Source organism: Melozone crissalis, unplaced genomic scaffold (assembly GCF_028551555.1).
Source record: "Melozone crissalis strain CALT ecotype California unplaced genomic scaffold, PUWL_Pcris_2 ptg000018l_1, whole genome shotgun sequence".
Lineage (NCBI taxonomy): Eukaryota > Metazoa > Chordata > Aves > Passeriformes > Passerellidae > Melozone > Melozone crissalis.
This window is the reverse complement of record NW_026535796.1, coordinates 17,890,583-17,911,793: the sequence shown is the minus strand read 5'-3', so window position 1 is coordinate 17,911,793 and position 21,211 is coordinate 17,890,583. Positions and strand designations below refer to the sequence as shown.

Below are 21,211 nucleotides of genomic sequence, written 5' to 3'. Positions count from 1 at the left end.
TGTCTTTCAGGGATTGATAGGCTTCCAGTCCTGAACTCAATCATTCAAGCAGGCCTTTCACGTAGTTGCTTTTTAAATCAGTTAATCTCTTTAGCTTGCATTTGTAAATCGCTGAGTTAAGATCAAGTGACGTTCAATCAGCTTAGGGGTGTTTACATTAGCAATTTACATGAGTTTCACTGAATCTGTGCGATCTACTGAGTAGGCTCCTTTCTGTGCAGGTGGGGCTTTTTGGAGAAAGTGGTTGGATTTGCTTTCCAGTTTCAGGTTCTGTAGTGGAGTTAGGGCTCTACTAACTGCAATGAAGATGCTTTTCAGTATGGTTTCTAGGTTCCACAAAAGGGTGGTCTCAGAAGGCTGGTGGTGAATCCATTTCCTGAGAATGGCATCATGGCCATTTCCCATAGGGAGGATGCTGGCTTTCAGTTTCTTACTGTAGGTGAGGGGAGGATTTGTCATCCTTATCTTTGATGTATCATTGACCTTTGTCAGTCTTCAGCTACTGATACTAAGAGGGAAATTCAATGTTTTGTAGTCTGCTAAATAGTTGTATGAAAAATCTCTTTTCCAATTTTCTATATGCTCTGCAATACGTGCACCAGAATTCAGGGCAGCTGGCAGCACTGAGCTATTTATTACTGGAAACTTTAACAAAGGCCACTGGTTATAATGTCAGGAATTTCCTTCTTACACACTTGGAGAGATCAGGGATGAAGTGCACTGGTAGTGTTGGCAGTAATGAAGACTTGCCTTGCTTTGATAAATCTGTTGGCAATGAAATAATAGTTTTGCACCTGGATATGCTAGTCTTGTACCTTTTCCCACAGTTTGTTTAAATATTGTGTTTTAAGAGTGGAAACATTGATAAAACAAAGCTAATTACGGAAATGAAATCTTGAAGCTTGCTTGTGATACAGCTTGTAATAGGTTTTGGAAGTTAATAGTCTCAATAGTTGAACTCTTGCCTCTTTTGCATCTGTTTGTTTTTTCCACAGGTACTTCCTGACTTTCAGCAGTAGAGAGAAACTAAGGACTTTGAAGATAGATGCCTGTGGCCCCTTGCTTGGCAGAAGCAATGCTGCAGCGATGAGATTATAGTGAGCCCTTCCTGTGTGGCTTCCATGGGTCCCACTCAACTCAGCACACAGGATCATGGGAAGAGGGTGGCAAGTGTATTTGAAATGGAGGAGGAAGGGCTTGCACTCTTCCCGGGCTCAGAGAACCCCCCTGAGCATGCAGGTACGCAAAAATTCTCGCTAAATCTATGCGTGATAAAAACTATCAATTCTTTCAGCTGTAAGCAGAATTGCTACTTGGCAAAATTTTAGGACAATTTCTACTGTGCTTGAGGCACTCAGAGATGATGTCTAAGAATAGAGTCAGTTATTGATAGCTGAAGACTGGGTTTATCTAAGTGATAACCGTGTTGAATATTTTGCTTATTTGACCTTCTAGAGACTAGGTCCATGGCAGTAAGATAAAGATTTTTTGGGCTTACCAAAAGCTGCTGAACAATAAAGCTTTACTACAGGTGACAATCCAACAAGAGTAGGTGGTGCAAAGAAGTGATAGGGTTTTGCAGATTGGTGCAATGGGAAGACAGTAGGAGTTTCTCCCTGTATTTCTTAGGTTAACTGAGGATGAAGAGTATCAGACATAGAACTGAGATGATGTAGTTAAAGCTGCTGCTGATAGCCACAATCCTACACTTTCAAACTGTAAGAAGACTGTATAATATCTCTGGACAGGTAACATGAAAAAAAGGAAAGCATAAGTGCATAGGATCATCTTCTTAATGAAAATATGACAAATTAATGTGTTTGCTCAGCAGTGAGGCAATGGGCAATCTTGATACAAAACAAAGAGAGAATCTGAACATTGAATGAGGGTTCCTCAGTGGAGTAGAAACAAAGAGAATAGTTAAAAGTTGATATGAGATTGTCCAATAAAAGTCCTTAAAATGGGTCTGAGGACTTGAAAAGAAAGCAATTGATAGATTAATTCCTTATGAAAATGTAAGGAAAAAAGACACAAAATGTGGAAAATATTTATTAAATAGGGAATCTACAGAGGAAGGAGGGCCCTAGTGAGCGTTAAAAGTTCAGAAGTGGCATTCATGCTTTCTTTATACATCTTACATTATTTCTGTGTTATCTTTGACTACAGAAAATAACAATAATCATCTATGTAACTAAAATAATTCATGGTCAGAGATGGAAAATAATTTGCATAGATCAAAGAATAAACCTATCTGTCTCAATAAAGCAGTCATAGAAAAGGTAAGAAGAAATTTATGTAATGTCTTTAGAGACAGCTAAGAAATCCAAAAGAGAGACAGATTTATCTGTGGAAGTCATTGGAGTACTCTGCTGTTCCTCAGAAGCATATGAACGTCACTTGAGGCTTCAGCAAAGTTGTTACACTAGTTAGTCTGCCATTACATGTGTTTATACTAAGTAATCTGAAATAACTGTAGGCATTGCATAATTTTTACTTGGTAGTGTGTGAAGAGAAATATAGTTGAGCAAGAGAGGAGAATATCAGAAATTTAACCTTTCTGATGACATTTTCTTGCTGTCTAATCTACAATGAGAAGTGCAGGCCAAATTGAGTGACCTCCAGGCCTCTGTAAAGTCAGTGGTATTGAAAATCAACACCAAGATACTTATGGCTGGAAACTTGTATTGAGGAACACAAATAATAATGCCTGAGAGTGACCTAAAACTGGTTACCATTTCAGGAACTTGAGCAGAATAGTAAATATAAACACAAGTAAGGAAGTATTGGAAGAGTAAGTACAAAAATAAGATGTACAATTATAACCCTGATGCTGGTCAAGAAATGCAGTAGCCTTTTTCTTCAAACTAGGCAGTAACTCCAGTGTAAAGGCTTTCCAGGCATATCTAAACATCATCTGGAGATTTATCAAGACATGCTGGTTGTAATCTTTATAACAGCTGCCATGAATCAATAATATCTGACACTCAGAAAAATACCTGCACTATGAGCTGTGTAGAATATCAGATGTCAGCATAGCTAGAATTAAATGGATGGAAAAGAGAGAGGGCTAATAGAGGGGGAATGCACATGTAATATTGGCAAGCATTCAACTGGAGTGCTTAAGGTGTGTTGGAGCAGACCAAAGATGTTTTCAAAATGCAGAGCCACTGATAAGATTAAAATCTCTCAGAATGATATAGGAAGAGTTGGGAGCTGCTGCACAAAATGTGAAATGTGAAGCAGTAGTGAAGGTCCCATGTTTGAGATAGAACAACAAGTTTTAGTAAAGGAACTGTCACTATGAGAGTGTTTCAGCTTTAGGAGTGGGGAGTGCCCTTCTTGAAGAGGAGATGCTGGCTTCAGGATTCCAAGGGCTCACAGAGCTTGTGAAGTGCACTGCTTGTGTGCTTATTGCAGCTAACTCCACAAGCTGCTGTCTTCTGTTTCAACAGTTTCCCCAGGTGTTCAGTTACAGGGATTGTCTGCTCAGTCTGGTTTTTGTAGGGTCACAGTTTCAGTACTGGCTTTCTGTCACTACTGAATCGAGGAAACATTTTTCCTTATTCTTGTCCCTATGTATGGCAGAAAATAGAAGTAAGAGAACTTGAGATGAGTTCTGAAGAAATTTACTTTTTGCACAGTCTTGGATTTCACCTCAACTTTTTTATAGGTCTTTCTCACATGAGTAACGTAACTGTAATTAGAAAGTGCAGAACACTTGGCCTCAGCGTGTTTTGGCTCTTTCACTCTGTTTTGGAGAGGAACAAGCGTGAAGCTATATTTGTTTATATAGTTGATTTGAAACCTTGTGGATTATGTCAGTAAGTTTGTCACAGAAGACTTGTTTGCCCAGAAGGGGTGTGTGTGGCTGGTAGATAATGGGTTTGAGTGAGGATGTTGGTTGTCAGGAATGGGGCAGTCAGCTGCAGACACTACGCTTCCTTCATGTCTGTGAGTTTACTGTTTTTTTTTTTTTTCCCCTTGCTCCCGTTCATTTTGGTAGAAAATCCCCCCTTGAAGCGGAAGAAGGGCCCAGCCCCTAAGATGCTGGGAAACGAAGTGTGCAGCGTGTGTGGGGACAAGGCCTCCGGCTTCCACTACAACGTGCTGAGCTGCGAAGGCTGCAAGGGCTTCTTCCGCCGCAGCGTCATCAAGGGCGCGCAGTACGCCTGCAAGAACGGCGGCAAGTGCGAGATGGACATGTACATGCGCCGCAAGTGCCAGGAGTGCCGGCTGCGCAAGTGCCAGGAGGCCGGCATGCGGGAGCAGTGTGAGCACTGGGCTGGGGGTGGCACAGCCGGGCTCTGGGGAGGGTGTAAGGCAGGGGGCAGTGCCAGTGCTTGGGAAGGGGGGACGTGGAAGCTGCGCAGGCTGAACATTGGAATGTGTGTGGGAAGTCACTGAGAGCTCAACAAGGATCACTTGGGGAGGTGAGGCTGTTAGTGGAGCTCTAACACCCGGCCCTGCTTTGTTCCGTGTAAGAACTTGTGGAATATACCAGCAGAGGAAAGACTCACATGTTCATCAGGGTGCTCTAAAGTGTGTCAGGCACGTCAGGCTTGTGACCAGAACTGTTAAGATTGGTCACCGTGTTCCTTGAACAACAGGCACTTTTCTTTGCTTCCTGCTGTGAGCCTGCAAAAGAGGTCAAGGGCAGCACCACAGTACTGCAGCTGTGTTTGTGCATGAGCTAATCTCATTGCTCCCTTTGGTGATCCCTGCTATTTTTCTCACGCTAGCCATAAGGATGCTCTTTCTAAATACTCACCAACATTTCTGCTTGCATATCAGGAACAGCCCTCTTTGGCCAAGGTATCCAGGTTTCATCCCTTTGCTGGTCAAGACTGACTGAATGAATGCTCAATTAAAGTTAGGTCTGTGTGAAGTCTTCTTTTTTGACAGTCAGCACCCAGAACAGCTAGGAATAGTGGGTGTTTCAGAAGCAAAAAATAATTTTGCAAAAATTAAGTCCCAATGAGCTAGGAGACATGCTGTTCAGTTTTTCAGCATGAAACACAGCACATCATATATCTTTGTCTCACTGGTTTGTATCAGCATTATGTGTGTTGCCTTTACCCCATTTCCCCATTCCCAAGAGATACGAAACAGATGTGTTTGAAAAGCAATGCAATAAGACCACTTGTTCACTTTGCTTCTCTTTTGTTGCAGGTAGATACAGAGAGCCTCAGTATGTTTCTGCATTTAGTAATTGTTTTGTGTTGAAGACAGCTCAGGAAAATTAGGTCAAATGGAATCTTGGAGTTATTATCAAGAACTTAGCAATACTTGTTGATGCTGTAATCCCCACTGCAAATTTGCCTTGTTAGTTTTGACCGAAACGAAGGGCTTTTTCCTCCAGCTGTTTCACTTACAAGGTCATTCCAGAACTTCCCCCCTAGTAATTGCTGGAAACATTCTTCTAATTCCCAGACTGAAGTTATTAATGGCCAGTTTATTGTTCTTAAGCCAGTGTGAACCATGAGGTTAAATAATTCCTTCCTGAAAAGCTGAGTAAGTTAGATTGCTTTGAATTTAGCATGGTGTAGGAGTTTGCACATAGGCAGTTTTTAAGATTAATTAATAGCCAAGTAACATGTTACCAGATAAAATTTTTTTGTGCATTGGAGTCCCAAGATGAGGGACTGTAATCACTTGGATCAATTACTTCCCTTCTTAAACTGACACTGTAAGTAGCATTCTCTAATCTTATAGATCATCCTTATTTTGGTAATTGTATTAAATGCCTTTGCTGTTATAATTGTAAATTTTGTGCATGGTGCATGTACTTGTGCACACATCCTCCCTGTTTGAAGTCAGGGATAAAGGTTGCTGTTCTTTGTCTATCTTTCCAATCCCAAGAATGCTGTCTTACAGCAGCTCTCCAGTTCTTGTCTTTGTTTAATGTGATTCTGTTAAGAAGTGCAGTTATATACCTGTTCAATTTTAGGGCCTCCTGCTTTTCTGTGTAGCAGATATAGAATCATCAAGGTTGGAAGAGATCTTTTAAGATCACTAAGTCCAAATGTCTACCCAGCAGTACCACTGTAACTCTTAAACCACTAAACCATATCACCGAGTGCAGATTCAGGTACCCTTTAAACACCTCCAGGGATGGTGACTTCATCACCTCCCAGGGCAACTTGCTCTAATGCATGCCCTAACAAGGAAAAATTTTTTAATACCTAATCTAAATCTCCTCTGTCTCAATTTAAGGCCATTTCTTCTTGTCCTCTCACTGTGGGCATGGCAGGGGGAGCTAACCCCCCCACCTCATTACAACCTCCTTTGTTTTCTGTGTTATCTGTGCATAAAAAAATGGCCAAAGAATCTTTCAGCACTTTTAAAGTCTTATTTGTAAAGTCAAACTTTATTTATCTTTGTTCTTAAAGATATAGAGGGAGGTTTTTTTTTTTTCCCAATCAGTTCCTTTTCTGGTTTCCTTCCCTCCAGAGTGTCAGTCACAGCACAGAGCCTGGTGCTGTCAGAGCCTTGCTGAGGCTGTGCTCGGTCCCACTGTCCATGTCACCGACAGAGGTGTTAAACAGCACCAGCACCAACCCCTGGGAAGCAGCACTCCTCACTGATCTCCACCTGGACATTCAGCCATGGGCCACAGCTCTTCGAATGTGACCAATCTTTTATCCTCCAACTGATCTATCTGTCAAATTTGTGCTATTCCAGTTTAGAGACAGGGATGCATCACTCCAGAGCTTGGAGGAGGCGATCCTTGAATATTAACCAGCTTTCTTGGGCCCCTCTTCCCTCCAGCACTTTATCTGATAGTACTCTACTGAGCAGATTCCTGAAGAGGCCAGAGTCTGCTCTCCTGAGATTCAGGCCAGCCAACTTGCTGTGCACCCTCTGTCTGTGATGCCAATATGATCACAGCTGTGCAGGTGTGTGCATGTCTCTAACTCCTCTTATTTGTTCCCTGTGCTGTGTGCGTTTGCATAGAGGCATTTGAGTTTGGCCTCTGATGAACCTGACTTAATGGATGGAGTGGCAGGAATTCCATTGTGCTGCCCTTCAGGTGCTCTCCTGCTGACCTGCATACGCTCTCCAGGCTCTGGGCATCTCTTGCTGGCCCTGGCATCAAACTGGTTTGGGAGAGGAAAGGGATGGGTTGAGGTTCCTGTCCCTAGGCAGCTTTAGTTTAAATCCCTCTTTGCTGCTTGACAAGCCTAGGAGAAAAAATGTGATTCCCTTTCTCTGACAGAGGGACTCCATCAGCCCTCAGTAGAGCAGATGCCTTTGAGTTCTGTTCCTTACAGTGTTACATCCAACTAACATCTGCCCTTTGACTTAACAACTGAAGGAGACTTGTAACACTTTTCCTGAAGGACCTGGGGTTGGTCCTCAGTACATTTATGCCAAGTTAGTCTTCCATTATTCATCTTGGGGCATCTTACTGCTCTAGTTTGCCGCAGATGGCCTGTATAGCAAATTACCCTTTCACTCTCAAACTCCGCCCAGAATTGAGTCTGACCTTTGAAGAGGGTGAAATGATACAAGCTGTTAAATTAACAATATTGAAAAAAGACATAACAGTAGGATAAAATAAAATAGGGTGGACACACTGCCATATGAAGGGAGCATCTGTTGTAACATGACACTTTAGGGAATTGCTTTATGGGGAAAGTCACTGTTGTTTTTCTGAGATCTGCAGGGCATCGTGAGGGGAGCTTATGCCTTTTGTGAACACTTTATATAACAGTATGATTAGAAGAAAGGCAATGCAACAACTTCAAGGAAGGAATAGAGAGAAAAACAAATAATATCACTGTTGGCTCTGTTGTGTACACTCTGCTATGCCCAGTATAGACAGCTCTGATCTCTGCCTCTCCATCCACAGCACGTTACCCTGTGTTTAGTGTGGTTTCCACTGTGTTCCTATGATTGATCATGAGCTATTCCTGCTTTAGATGTTCTGTCTGAAGAACAGATCCGACTGAAGAAACTGAAGAAGCAGGAAGACGACCAGGCTCGGACAGTTGTGGTGCGTCCAAACCCTCCAAATCCACCAAGCCCTTCCCACAAACTGACGCCAGAACAGCTGAGCATGATAAAAAAGCTCGTGGCCGCTCAGCAGCAGTGCAACCAGCGCTCCTTCACAGACAGGCTCAAAGTGACGGTAAGAACTCTACCAGTGTACCCAAAATAAGGAAAAGTGAAGTTTGGGGAGTTGCATTTTAGGTAAAAAATTTGGCAGAACAGAGTTGCTTTAGACACGGCATCTGTGGGCTAAAGCTCTGTAAAGAATAGGAAAAGATGATATTCTGAAGTTGTCATTTTCTTTCCTTGTTCTCTTCATCTTATCTTTCATCTTTGGCTCCATCTTTCACAAATATATGCTGTCTCTTCCCATTCCTACAGCCATGGCCCCAGATTCCTGATCCAAATAACCGTGAAGCAAGGCAGCAGCGTTTTGCTCACTTCACAGAACTTGCAATTATCTCTGTGCAAGAGATCGTGGACTTTGCCAAGCAATTACCTGGCTTCCTGGAACTCACCAGGGAAGATCAGATTGCTTTACTGAAGACATCTACCATAGAGGTGAGGGTTTGACTCTACCCCACATCATAGCAGCAGAGATGAAAGAATTTGGAGTTATCCACCCAGAGAATTAGCTCTGTCCCTTTTTTGAGGATGGCATACTGAGGGATCTGAGCTGTGGGACCATTGCTGCAGTGCGCCGTTATACTGGCAAGAGTCCTGGTTATGTACTGCAGTGCCTGGTTATACAGGAAGGGAATGAGGCTAGTGCCTTGGTAGTGGTAAGCAGGAATTTCCTGTTTCCCAGAAGCAAGACACCACAGACTTTGTCTTGGAAGTTTTAAGCCCTCTGAGAAACTGGAGTGGTTTTGTTTGGTGTTTGTTTTGTTTTGTTTTTCTTTCAAAGATGCTTCAACAGTCAGCAATGTATTGATATTGTAGTATTTCTTCCTGCTTTCAAAGCAAGTATATCTTATTCCTGTCCACAGGTGATGTTGTTGGAGACATCTCGGCGCTACAACCCAGAGATTGAGAGCATCACCTTTCTTAAAGACCTGAGCTATAATCGGGATGACTTCGCCAAAGCAGGTGGTGCATTAGACAGGTGTTTCTTCCTCCCTACTGTCCTGTCTTGTGTTCTTACATATTTTCCTTTTTAATGTGGGCAGCTGGAAGTAGTTTGTGGTGAGAGGTTTAGAACAGGACCAAACCAATAGCCTCACAAACGATTTTTTTTTTTTTTGCTTTTGATGTACCAGCTCATGTTATGTATTTTTCTACATGTCAGTTTGCTTGGGAAAATCTGGACTCTTAAAGCATAAAAATATTGCCACCTAGGACTGGCAGTTGGTGTGAAATTCCTTGCTTGTAGAAATGTGACATGGTGGTGGATCTGTATCAGATCATACCAATCTAAACCACAGTCTTCTCTCCTTTGCAAGTGTGTCACTTGCTAATCTGGATGGATGCTTGGAGTGCTGACATTACTGTGATTACATTTCAGTTGATACAAAGTTTGTGCACTGAGGATGCCCAGAGACTGCTTTAGACACTTCATCATCCTATTATATGGTAGCCTGTGGTGCTGTGATCTCTGAAGAGTATTTTTCCAGGAGCTATGAGTGTTTGTAATTTCAGATGCAGTAACAAGAAGTGTGTATCTTCAGCATTTCTGAAAACAAGACTTTAGCCTGTGCTTCAGCTGATTTTTTAAAATTTTATTCCTTGACTAGCTATTTAACCATTTATACTTGAGATGGCCTGTATATACAACTTTTCTTTATGACACTTTTCCTGGTAGCCTTTTCTTCGGGTTATTAGGCAAAAAGCAGGAATCCAGAATTATTCCCTCCACTTTGTTCTTCCTTGTCTGATGCATTTGTAATGCAGGAAATTAGAAACTTGGATGCTGTTTTGGAGGAAAGGCCTGAAGTTTTCAGTATGATTACATAGCACAAAGAGACCTGATTTGACAGTGGTCTCTATTACAGCAATAAATATCAGTGCATTTCTGTCTGACTGCATTTATCAAATTATGAAGTGATTGGAAGCCTAGGTCAGACTCTGCCTCAGGTCTCCCAGTTCTTTGAGCTGAAGGAAATGGCATAGTTCAGAGTTCTTGGAACAGCATTTTTTCAGCTCATACATGCTTTAGATGAACCTGAAGAGTGGAATTAAAGCTTTCTTTTAAAGCATGAAGGCTACTGGTGTGAAGGAGGTGATGCTGTGAGAGTGGACAGTACAAATGATGTGCTTGTGACCTTCTGATGTTTTGATGGACTTGTCTGATAGCTGATGTTGTGTTCCTTTAGCCTGTTGCCCAGTAATGTGCTGTGGGGCATTTAAGGCTTTAGGAAAACCCAGAAATAGTTTCATTTGACAGATAGAATCTGACTCCTCAGCCACTGTTGTTGGTGCTCACCAGTAGTGGATGTAAAGCGAGGATTCATTAAAACATAATGTAAGGTTTTTTCCCCAGCTGTCTCTCCTTCCCACTCTCTGGTGTAGAGCAGTGGATTTCTGGCAGCCTTTTCCATCAAAGGGAGGGGGAAGAGAGAGGGGAGACAATTGTTACTGCCTCACCTTGTTCTCTTCTGTTTGTTGCAGGTCTGCAGTTTGAGTTCATTAACCCCATCTTTGAGTTCTCAAAGGGAATGAATGAGCTACAGCTTAATGATGCTGAATATGCACTTTTAATTGCCATCAATATTTTCTCTGCAGGTAAAAAGCCAGGAACATCTGAAGAGCTACAGTAGTGAGTCAGAGGGCAAAGGAAGTAGAGTGAAGGGATGTTACATGCAGAAAAGGAGTAATTGAGGAGTATAGAGTCTAGTGATAAAGGGAGAATATTATTCATTATATTCTGAATTGTCTAGTGCCACTTCCAGAGGAAATTTAATTCCTCACTACTGGAAAAGTGTGCAGAAAACCCAGCCAGTATTTATCTTCCTCATTTAGAAATTGCTATTTTACTGCCCCCTTCATGTCCTTGGAACCTCACTGGTGTGATGCAGGTCCCACAGCATGAGTGACATCTAGTGGGCAAGCAAACATACTCTGGACAAGAGGCAGTATCACTCCCTGCCAGAACTGGGCTTTGCCAAGAAGCCACCTCTACTCTTCTGTCTTGTGACCTGATTAATGACTGTTTTTCTTTGTTCCTGTTTCCTAACTGGCTCAACTCTTGGAGAGACTTTCCCATTTGCTTTTGAATAGGTGGCTTCACATATTTTCTGGGACAAGAACATGAGACCAACCAGCACTGTGTAAATGTGTTTGGTCTCTCCACCTCTATAGGAGTCGGATTGGACTCCCCATGTGCAGTGGACATTACTGAGAAATAACAGTTACAGGCAACTGCCACAGCTACCACAGTTTCATGGATATATGTCCCAGCTGTGCTGGGTGAATGTGAGATGAAGTTTTGGGAAGACACCATAGGAGGAAGTGGGGTTAGACAGAGATGTTAAATCCAGTGAAGCTGCCCGTGGTAATCTGCTTATGTCTACTCTGCTTACTTCTAACTTGCTTTTTGGCAGACCGACCTAATGTGCAGGACCAGTCCCTGGTGGAGAGGCTGCAGCACACCTATGTGGAAGCACTTCATTCTTACATTTGCATCAACAGACCAAATGTAAGTGCCTGACCAGAACATCTCCAGGGATGATGCAAGCAGATGTATTTGTATTTATGCAGGCAGAGTTCCTGCAGTATTGTCTCTAACAGGTCTCTTGCTGCCTGTACTGTCAGACTTGTCTCTTCTGGGCTCTTTGATAGCACCTGTAAACGCAGGGTTTGTGAGCTGTCACAATCTGCTGTCCTGTATCATGTTTTATAGTTTAGGCAGCATGGCAAGTCTGGAGTTTTGGGATGCGATGTACTTCTTGTGTTCTTTCATACTGCATCCTCCTGGAGAATGCTGGGTCTAGAGGAAATAAGGATTGTGATTACAGTGTAATGTAATCGGTAGTGGTAATTTTTTTTTTTTAAACAAAGTTTTAGGTGAATTTACTAACAGCTGTCTGTTTGGCCCTGCAGGACCGTTTGATGTTTCCACGGATGTTAATGAAGCTGGTCAGTCTTCGGACGCTGAGCAGTGTCCACTCTGAACAGGTGTTTGCCCTTCGGCTGCAGGATAAGAAACTCCCGCCCCTGCTCTCAGAAATCTGGGATGTGCATGAGTGACTGCATGCTCCCAGGGCGCTGACATGCTGACATAATGCCATCTCCCAGCCTTTGCTAACGAGAAGCCAGCCTCCCCTCTCCAAAGCACTGAACCCTGGGCTGGGCATGCAGGGAGTGATGAGCCTGGGGTTTCAGTGTTGTCATGAGACTATGCAGGAGGCAGCTGGGCTAGATCAGATGGAGGGGTTGGTTTCGATGTAGTGCCCGTACCCCAAAGGAATAACATGAAACATTCGAAAACGGTAGAAATGAAGACCTTTCCCCCTGCCCCTCAACTCCTTTTTCTTCAGAGTCTTTCTCTTCTCTAAGCATATGCTGAGGGTTTGCCCCATTAATCCTCTTCTTTCTGATTATGAAAATGAATTTGCAGAAACTTGCCAAAAGCTCTCTGTTGAGAGTAACCCAGCTCAAAAAGCTTCTGCAGGGTCCCCAGTGTACCTGGATCTGAGGAGCTCAGGGAAGTCAGTGTGGATGTTCTAGGGGTTTCACTGGGTTTCCTATAAATAAAATCTCTTGAATGTGCTGCCCTTTACAATGATTCCAAGAGAAGTAGCTTTTGTTTCTTTATTATGAGACTACATCTCTAGAGCTGCCCTTTATTCTGGCCCTCCTTTGGAAAAAGGATTCCTGTAATGTGTAGTGCCCTTTGTCTAGCAAGGAGGTCCTCTGGGTAGGGAACATTGTGTTTCAAAAAGATGTCAGGCATAAAGTAGTGGGTTTTTTTTAATGTAATGCATCACAGTTTTATCTCATGGCAGTTCTCAGCTCAATTTACCTTTGATTTGCTAACAGCTGGACAACTTTAGTTCAAAACAAATCAGGGCATAGATTTTATCTTTAGGGTTGGAATAGAAGGAAGATAAGTGGGTAGGCCTCGTACCTAGGTAAGGTGGGTGTGGTGGAAGGATCTCAGAAACTTCCAAGAATCTGGAGCATGTGGTATGTGTTCCAAGGTGGGTGTGAAGATGTATTGACCAAGGAGAGAGGACACACTGCATTTAGTGAAATATGTGGGCATTGCATAAGCTGTGGGCTGCACAACTCTCAGATCACAGGCTGCAGGAATATTGGGTGTAATCAGATCCACTTGCATTGTCTTCCTTTTGCCAAAGTCTTTCCAAGGTACTTGCTCAAGGTTTCAGTGGTGATCACGGGATATGGAGGTCCCTCCTGTATGAGGAGTGCCAACTCCTCATGAAGGACACTTGGGTCTTGATTCCTTTCTTCACTTTGGGCATTGTGAGATCCACACTGGATTTATGGCCCAAGTTTTAAGTATCCACATCCATAAGTATTCTAGGATTTACAGCAATATTTTGTCTGGCAGAATAGAAATATACTGTTTTAAACATGTTCCTTATTTTCCAAGAAAAAACATCTTATGGCTGATCTCAGAGATGTAACCTTAAATATCCTGGTAGCTTGGTCTCATGACTCTTCTCTGTCATAGGGGTCTATGTTTGCTTGCCCGGTGAGCATCCCAAGAGCATAGGTTCACATGGCTCGGGGTTTTTTTGTCTGTCTGTTTTTTGGTTCGTTTGTTGTTTTTTTTGGCTGTGTATCTGAGCGCTATGCCCGTGGTGAGGGTATTGTGTCCATTTTGCACTTGAGGTTGGTCCCCTGCCACTGGCCTTCACTCTGCACCTTTGTAAAGCACTTGTAACAATCTGTAAAATAATCTGTTGTTTTTTATAACTCATTGCAATTGCAAAAATTCTTGTTTAAATCTGTATTTTTAACTAATCTGTTTGAGAAATGTTAATGTTTATATAAAAGAATAAAGCCTAATACAGGATTTTGACATTTCTCTGATGTGTTGTCATGAGACTGGAAGAGGGTGGAATAAGTTCTTGTTGTAACAAGCTCAAAGCTGATAAGAAATTATGAGTATATGTGTTGGGGGAGAAGCAAGAAGTGGCGAGAAAGAAATGGCAGTGCAACCCCAGGCAGTTTGTTTTGGCCTTCAGTTATGAGATTTGTAGCTCAGTATGCGCCTTGCTGTGTGCCAGAGCTGGCAAATAGGTGAAGTGGATTAAGTGTGTGTCACGAAGACCATGCATTATGCATACACACCTCACCTTGATTTGTACAGCTGCATTCAGAATGTAACCCTTCCATTGTGTGTGCTCCTCTCCATTTCCCTGCATTTTGTGGCTCACCGAAATTGCAAGAGGAGTCCAGTGTGCCCTGGCTGTCCAGTGGATTTCAGTGGGGCCTTACCTGACCCCGGTATGCTGCTCATTTCTGATGTGTCCATAGGTGAAACACCAGGAGGAGTTGAACATGTGCATTGCCCAAAGGGAGCGGCAGGATAGGGGAAAGCAGAGAGCTGTCCAGCGTTAGCTGCTTCTGAAATGCTTGATGATCCGCTGCCCCGATGGGAAAGGGAAGCAATGGTCAGTTCAGCAAGGTTCCACACCTCAGGCTGTTCTGCTGAAGCCTCTAGAGTATCAAACTCAAATTGGAATCTACTGAACCAGAGGACGAAGGAATAGCAGTAGGCTTACAGGAGACTGGAGCAGGGTTGGAGAGGGGGAGTAATGAGCAGAGCTCAAGAGCTCATCAGTGCTGGGCGGATTAGAGGGTGGCTGGGCCCTGCTGTCAACACAAGAGTGGCAGCTTAACTCCAGCTTTATATTCTTTGGGTTGCATCTCCTTAATTTGAAGAGAAAAACTGCATAGGAATGTAAGGGATTCTCAAGGTGTACAACGTGTAACATTGCTGTGGAGGGCAGTGGTGAAAACAGTAATTTCTCCTGCCTCTGTAGTGGCTTAACCCAGACAGCCACCGAGCCCCACACAATCATTCACTCACTCCCTGGCAGCAGCACTGAGGAGAGAATCAGAAGGGTAAAAGCCAGAAAAGTCTTGGGTTGAGATAAAGACAGTTTAATAGGGAGAGCAAAAGCCACACACACAAGCAAAGCAAGGACTTAATTCACTGTTTCCTGCGGACAATGCATTAATTCACTGTGAATTAACTAATTCACTGTGGACTGGCAGGTGTTCAGCCATCTCCAGGAGAGTGGGGCTCTATCACGTGTAATTGTTATTTGGGGAGACAAACACCATCACTCAAACATCCCCCTCTTCCTCCTCCTTCCCCCCTTTGCATACTCAGCCATATGGTCTGGAATATCCCTTTGGTCAGCTGGGGTCGCCTGTCCCGTGTCTCCTCCCAACCTCCCATGCACCCCCAGTTCCCTCTCCACCGTGGCAGCATGGAAAGGAGAAAAGGCCTTGGTCTGTGTGAGCCCTGCTCAGCAATAACAAAAACATCTCTGTATTATCAGCCCTGTGCTCAGCACAAATCCAAGACACAGTCACTGTGAAGAAAATTAACTCTTCCAGCCCAAACCAGCACACTTTTCATTATTATGTAGTCAAATGCAATCTTCTTTACATCTTAACATTATCACTTTTTTTGAAAGTGCAAATCAGTATAGAACCTTTGTCTTTTAGAAGCTTCACAAATTAGCCTGTCAAGCTCAAGTAAGCAGGTGTGGGGGAAGAACCATCTGTGAGATTGGTGACCCTTTGTATTTTTATGTTTACAAAATGCTATCTCGGCCTGAGATTCAATCCTGTTGCTCTAAGTCTCTATGCCTGATCTATTTCATATCAATTTTGCTGATTTGGCTGCTGGAGAAATCTTGGGGTGTTTGAATTATAAGGGAAATGTTCCTGGCTGGCTGTACCCTTATTCAACATCTGTATCTGCTCATGATGAATTCAGATCAATGGGGAGGGAGGAAAGTTATATCTGAAAACCCAAATCCTCTACAGTGGGCAAGGTATAGATGACAAATATCAAACAGTGTTTCTCCATTTTGCACTCTCGAGGTATAAAAATTGTGGGTTACTTGTGGTGCTTTTGGTTGCATTTTGGGTTTATTTTAGTAGTTTTGGTTTTGTTAATAAATGGATTTGTTTGAGCAGCATACTGGTGTTTAGGAGCTTGGAAGGAGTTAAAAAAGCTTTGTCTCAAGCTTTTAATAACCAAATAATCTTGTAATCTTATGAAGCTACTAGCAAATCAGCAAGTATGTAGCTCAATACAGAGGGTGAAAGTACACGGCACTGTGTCTCCTTGCCGCAAGGCAGCGTGTTCTTGTCCATCTGGAGCCGGGCTCTGCTGCGAGGCTTCAGCGGCTGCTTGCCAGGACGAGGTCTGAAAGCACCAATTCGACGCTTCAAGCGGCTGAAGTGTTCCCGGTTCTCTCGACGCAGCCTGCGCAGGAGAGCTGCGTCGCTCCACGCTTCCTGACATCCCGCCTCCATCCCGCCTCCATCTCCCCTCCAATCCCGCCTCCATCCCGCCTCCATCTCCGCTCCAATCCCGCCTGCCCCTCCGCGGCTGCAGCGCCCCCTGCGGGCGGCTGTCGGGACGGCTCCCCCCGCCCCCGCCGCGAGTGGTTCGCTCCGCCCGCCCCCGCTGCCCCCCTGCTCCGGCTGTGGCGCGCGCCGCCGCCGGCGCTCGATGCGGAACTGGGCGGGCGGCGCAGAGCGGCGGCGGCGGCGGCGGCGCAGGTGAGCGGAGCGAGCCGGACGGGCGGGGCCCGGTGCCGGTGCCGCAGGCGGCCGGGTGCGTGCACATGTCACAAGCGGAGCCTACCCTACCGACCCTACGTGTGGGTCGGGGAGCGCGGAGCGCGGCCGGTAGCTCTGCCTGCGGTGACCCGCACCCGGACCGCTGGCGGCGGGGCCCCCCCGCTGGCCCCGAGCGCTGCCGCAGCCGCCCGGCCGGGCGCGATGGTGATGCTCGAGAGCGGCGAGCCCTTCTGCAAGGTCACGGCCGGCGGCGGACAGGGATCGTGTCCCGCCGCTGCCCGGAGCGGGGCCGGCCGGGTTCGGCTCCATCGTCCCGGGCGCCGGTGGCGGGCGGGGCCGCGGTGTCCCGCTGTGGCCGCGGGCTCAGCCGGCCGCCGTCGGCAGCAGCCCCTGCGGGCTCGCCGCGGGTTTCCAGGCGGGACCGGGCCGCTGTGGGAATAGCGGCGTGGCCGGCGGGCAGGGGGCTCTGCCGCCGGCGGGGCTGTGGGCGCGGGGCCGGCGCCCTCGGTCCCGGCCACCCGGAGGCTTTTCCTCGCTCCCTGCCGGAGGGAAGCGGACGGGGTGCTGAGGGAAGGGAGAAGGCGGTCAGGGTGGACAGAACCCCTTGGAAAGGGTGAGGCGTGCAGCCGTGTGAAGGGGCTGCTGCGGTAATGTGACTGGATAGGTGCTTTTACTCCTTGGTTTGTAAACAGCAGATCCTGTTACTCTGCAAGACAATAGAATAAGAAATCCACTTTGTACTGGGAAATTTCATGTGAAGTCGACTATAACTCAAAAACATTTTCCCCTCAGAAATGGGTGTCACCACCTTGTTGTGTTGCTCGCTTTTATTGTCAGGTGGAGGAGGGGAAGAAAGCTTGGTCTGTGTCAGTGTTTGTGTGGAGTCACGATAGAGAGGTGTTTCAAGAAATGATAAGCTTTGAAGGAAACTGATTTGTTTCTCGTCTTTCTTCTCTGTCATTCCCCCCTGAACTCCTCCATATACCGCACTGTTTTCAGTCATATGCAAAATAACATACATTATAAATTTGCAGCCCCATGGAGATGGGGCAGAACTGTCATCTGGCAATGTGTTGTGCTCTCCCTAGACAAGCCAGCCATTTTCTGTGTGTCCAGTGTGACTCCGGGCCAGCATTTCTGTTGGTGTGCTCTCAAGTGTCCTTGCTGTGCTCCTTGCACCATTGCTTATCTGCAAAAAGGATGCTACTTGTAGACACAAGCAAGAGGAGGGAAGATTTATTGTGGCGTCTTGAGAGTCACATAATCAAACCAAAGTCATCCAAATATAGGTTGTTTGGGAAGTGTCTCTATTTTTGGACTTTATACTGCTTGAACCTAGGCAGCTGTTTTGGATTGGGCACAAGATGCACTTGCTGTGTTCAGCACTAATGAAAAGCTGCAATCCTGACACATCCAAGAGAGCACTTCACATCCAACACAGCTAAAAATGCAGTTTTTACAGGATCTAATCTGGCCATTCCCTCACAGCATGTTATGTAATGCTGAACTGATAGATCATTCCATCTATAAAATACTATTTTTGCCTTACTGTTGTATTGTTAGAAAATGCACAGCTTTTGAACACAGTTTAATAGACACTGTAATTAAATGCACACTCGTTAAGTATCTTACTGTGTGTTTAACAAAATGCAAAATCATCAGCAAGTCTCTAGAATGCTTTTGTTTGGACAGTAACATAGCCTTGTCCTCACTGAAAGATCTTGTAGCTCCCTGTCCAGTGGTGCTGCAGTTGTATCACAAGTCTGGACTCCTGTGTTCTTACCAAATTAACAGGTTTCAAGCTGTAAGCTTTAGAGTCCTACTGCATGGCTTTCCAGGTTAGTGCTTTTAAAACAATTTTAAGTTTACTGGATGGGCAGAAAAGGAAAACTGTATCCTTCCTGAAAGAGTGTTGTCTACACAAAATGCATAAAATGGCCAAGACATAGTTCTAGGATGTGTGTGTTATGTGCCAAAGCTATAAAAGATGGTGAACCAAAGGCTGTGTGGAAATTGGCAAAAAAAAAAAAAAAAAAAAAAAAGGAAAAAAAAAGGCTTCTAGTTTAAAGTTTTCATGGAAAAACATAAATATATACTAGAGGGCAAACCTCTTCTTCAACCATGGTACCATTCTGTAACTCCTTTGAAAGCAAGCAGGGCATGTATGTAATGAATCACAGAATGTGCTGAGCTGGAAGGGACCCACAAGGATCATTGAATCCAGCTCCTGAGCCTTCACAGGACCATCCCCAAGAGCCACATCATGTGCCTGAGAGTACTGAGTCCAACTTCTGTCTGTTTTAGAAGGATTTGGGGGTCAGGGGAGTAAAAGTTTTGAGGATTTTTAACAGTAATCCTTGCCTACCTAGCCAAAGTAGCTTTTTAGGTTTTAGAGCATCGGGACTGATGGTTCTGTAGAAATGGTAGAAGCATCAGTGCATTTCAGGCCTTACGAGAACACTTGTTCATATTATCTTCCTGAATTAAATTAGTGTTGGCTTTGATTTTATCTGCCTTGGGCTCAGGGGCATAGCTTTATAGCTTTTCCCCTCTCAAGCCATATCAAATACTCAGGTTCTGTATAGACAGGATATACTAGGCATACCTCTGTCAAGATGTTCAGTCTGGTCTATTTAATATCTTTTGTGGTGAGTCAGTTGCAAAACCAAATATTTATAAAAACTTTGAGTATTAAATTTGAAAGTCTCAAGTACTGCTAAATTCTAAGAGAATACATTTCTTCAAGGTTTCTATTTTCCAGCATTCCAGCTAGTAGATTTTCTCTGATACTCCTTTCCAGATACATTTGTTAGAAGAATGGCTTTCTTTTTTTTTGGAGGGGGGGGGATTGGTAGAGATTTAGTATGTGAGAGGGGATAACAAATGGAGTAAAATACTGTGTCTTCCCTGTCATCTCACACTGTCATTTTTAAACTGGATTTGCCATCATACTCACAAGATGGTAATTGATACTTTTATGTTAAAACTTAGTACAGAGGTGAATGGTTCACTTACTTTCCATTAGGAAGGAATTGGAGACAGGCAATGCATATGTTACAACCCAGATGAATTCCTGCCATCTCCTTTGGCCCTGTTGTGCCTGCATTTAAGATATACTGCATTAAATTTCAGGCAGTTATTTAGTGCACTGGTAAAAAGTACAGATGCAGCTTCTGATTAGGGATTTGTGGCAATGAGGAAAGGATTTACTAAAAAGGAATGAAAGAGCTTGATATGCAAGATTAATATCATGTCCCCAGTTTAAAGAGCTTTCATCTACCTCAAGCTATGAATTTTTGTGAAGTGAAAGCATTGTCAGTGACCTAATAAGAAACAAAGTGAAATAAAAATGAACATCATGAAGCATCACTTAGAAAGGAATGTATTTTAGTGGGATAATCTGTTAATCTGTGGAATAATTGTGATATTTCTTTTGAAGACAGAATGCTTTGCTGCTTTTCTTTCTCTGCCTTGAGAGCTATGAAGAACTTTCATCAATCTACTGCTCACTCTCTGTGGCTGAACCTGTATAATTTGGCTGGTCTTTGCTCTGTTGTTGGAGCTGGAAAATAATTCTAGAGCAGCTAGATTCTCTGTCACTGGATCTCCTTAAACCTGTCAAAACAACATGGAAGTTACTGTTGAATATTGACAAACATGCTCCTGATTTCTGTCTTGGAATAATAATAATGAGCTGAAACCCCAAACCAAGCAAACTGGATAACTGACCCATGTACTGCCAGGAGCTCTGAAGTATCTTTACACTGGGGAGCTCCCAGATGGGGAGGTTGTGCCCAGAAACCACTGAATTGTGAGAGGTTGTGTTCACTTTAGATCACTAGCAGGACCCTTGCAGGGATTTAGAAATAAGAAGTGCTGCTTACATATGCCTAAATTACCTAAGCTGAGGCAGTTCTCATGCTGTGATCCCAGACAATGCAGTTAAATGAGAGCCTTGTGCTTTTGGGTTGCTGTGAGAAATAATGCATCAGAGTAGCAGCAAGGAACAAGGTTTTATGGTTTTCTGTTTCTTCTACTGCCTTCATTATTTCAAGGCAGCAGCGTTCCTCGAAACAGAGCTGGTCATCATGTTGCCTTTGATGTACCTGGTAATATTTGTCAGATATGGCCTTTTTGTTTTGTTTGTAACTAATCTCTAAACAGTTGTGACAATCAGGGAATTAACATTTGCTTCTTTGTGCAAGGGACAAAAATGCGTTACTGTCAAATTTGTTATCTGATGACCTCCAGGAACTGTGTGTTATCTTTTGAGCAGAGCAGCCTTTTATTTCATATCCTGTTACTTTGTCACATCTGCAAGATCAGTGCCCTGGTTGTGTCCCGCTTCCCGTTATATTCTGACTGAACTTGCCAATGTCACTGTAAAACTTTTGGTCGCCTTCTTGCCTGTAGCTTTGACACCAGCTTTCCTGGGTCTCTTCTTGCCTGGGTATCTCGTCCTTGCTCTGGAAAGCCCTGGTGA

General features: G+C 44.1%; 2 protein-coding genes across 20 annotated transcripts in view; both read left to right on the top strand.

Annotated features, from left to right (window-relative positions):
* NR1H3 (nuclear receptor subfamily 1 group H member 3) overlaps positions 1-13,978 on the top strand; it is a 30,731-nt gene extending 16,753 nt beyond the window's left edge. For all 5 annotated transcript variants that reach the window (XM_054276453.1, XM_054276452.1, XM_054276454.1 and 2 more), the window contains exons 2-9: positions 996-1,239; positions 4,004-4,270; positions 7,923-8,131; positions 8,374-8,553; positions 8,982-9,081; positions 10,600-10,713; positions 11,532-11,626; positions 12,031-13,978. In XM_054276453.1, coding sequence (XP_054132428.1) covers positions 1,122-1,239; positions 4,004-4,270; positions 7,923-8,131; positions 8,374-8,553; positions 8,982-9,081; positions 10,600-10,713; positions 11,532-11,626; positions 12,031-12,177 — 1,230 coding nt within the window. In that variant the 5' untranslated portion in view covers positions 996-1,121 and the 3' untranslated portion in view covers positions 12,178-13,978. The remainder of the gene's footprint in view (positions 1-995; positions 1,240-4,003; positions 4,271-7,922; positions 8,132-8,373; positions 8,554-8,981; positions 9,082-10,599; positions 10,714-11,531; positions 11,627-12,030) is intronic.
* A 2,708-nt stretch (positions 13,979-16,686) lies between these two features.
* MADD (MAP kinase activating death domain) overlaps positions 16,687-21,211 on the top strand; it is a 68,385-nt gene continuing 63,860 nt past the window's right edge. For all 15 annotated transcript variants that reach the window (XM_054275798.1, XM_054275795.1, XM_054275794.1 and 12 more), the window contains exon 1: positions 16,687-16,707. The gene's annotated coding sequence lies outside the window, so the exon portion shown is untranslated. The remainder of the gene's footprint in view (positions 16,708-21,211) is intronic.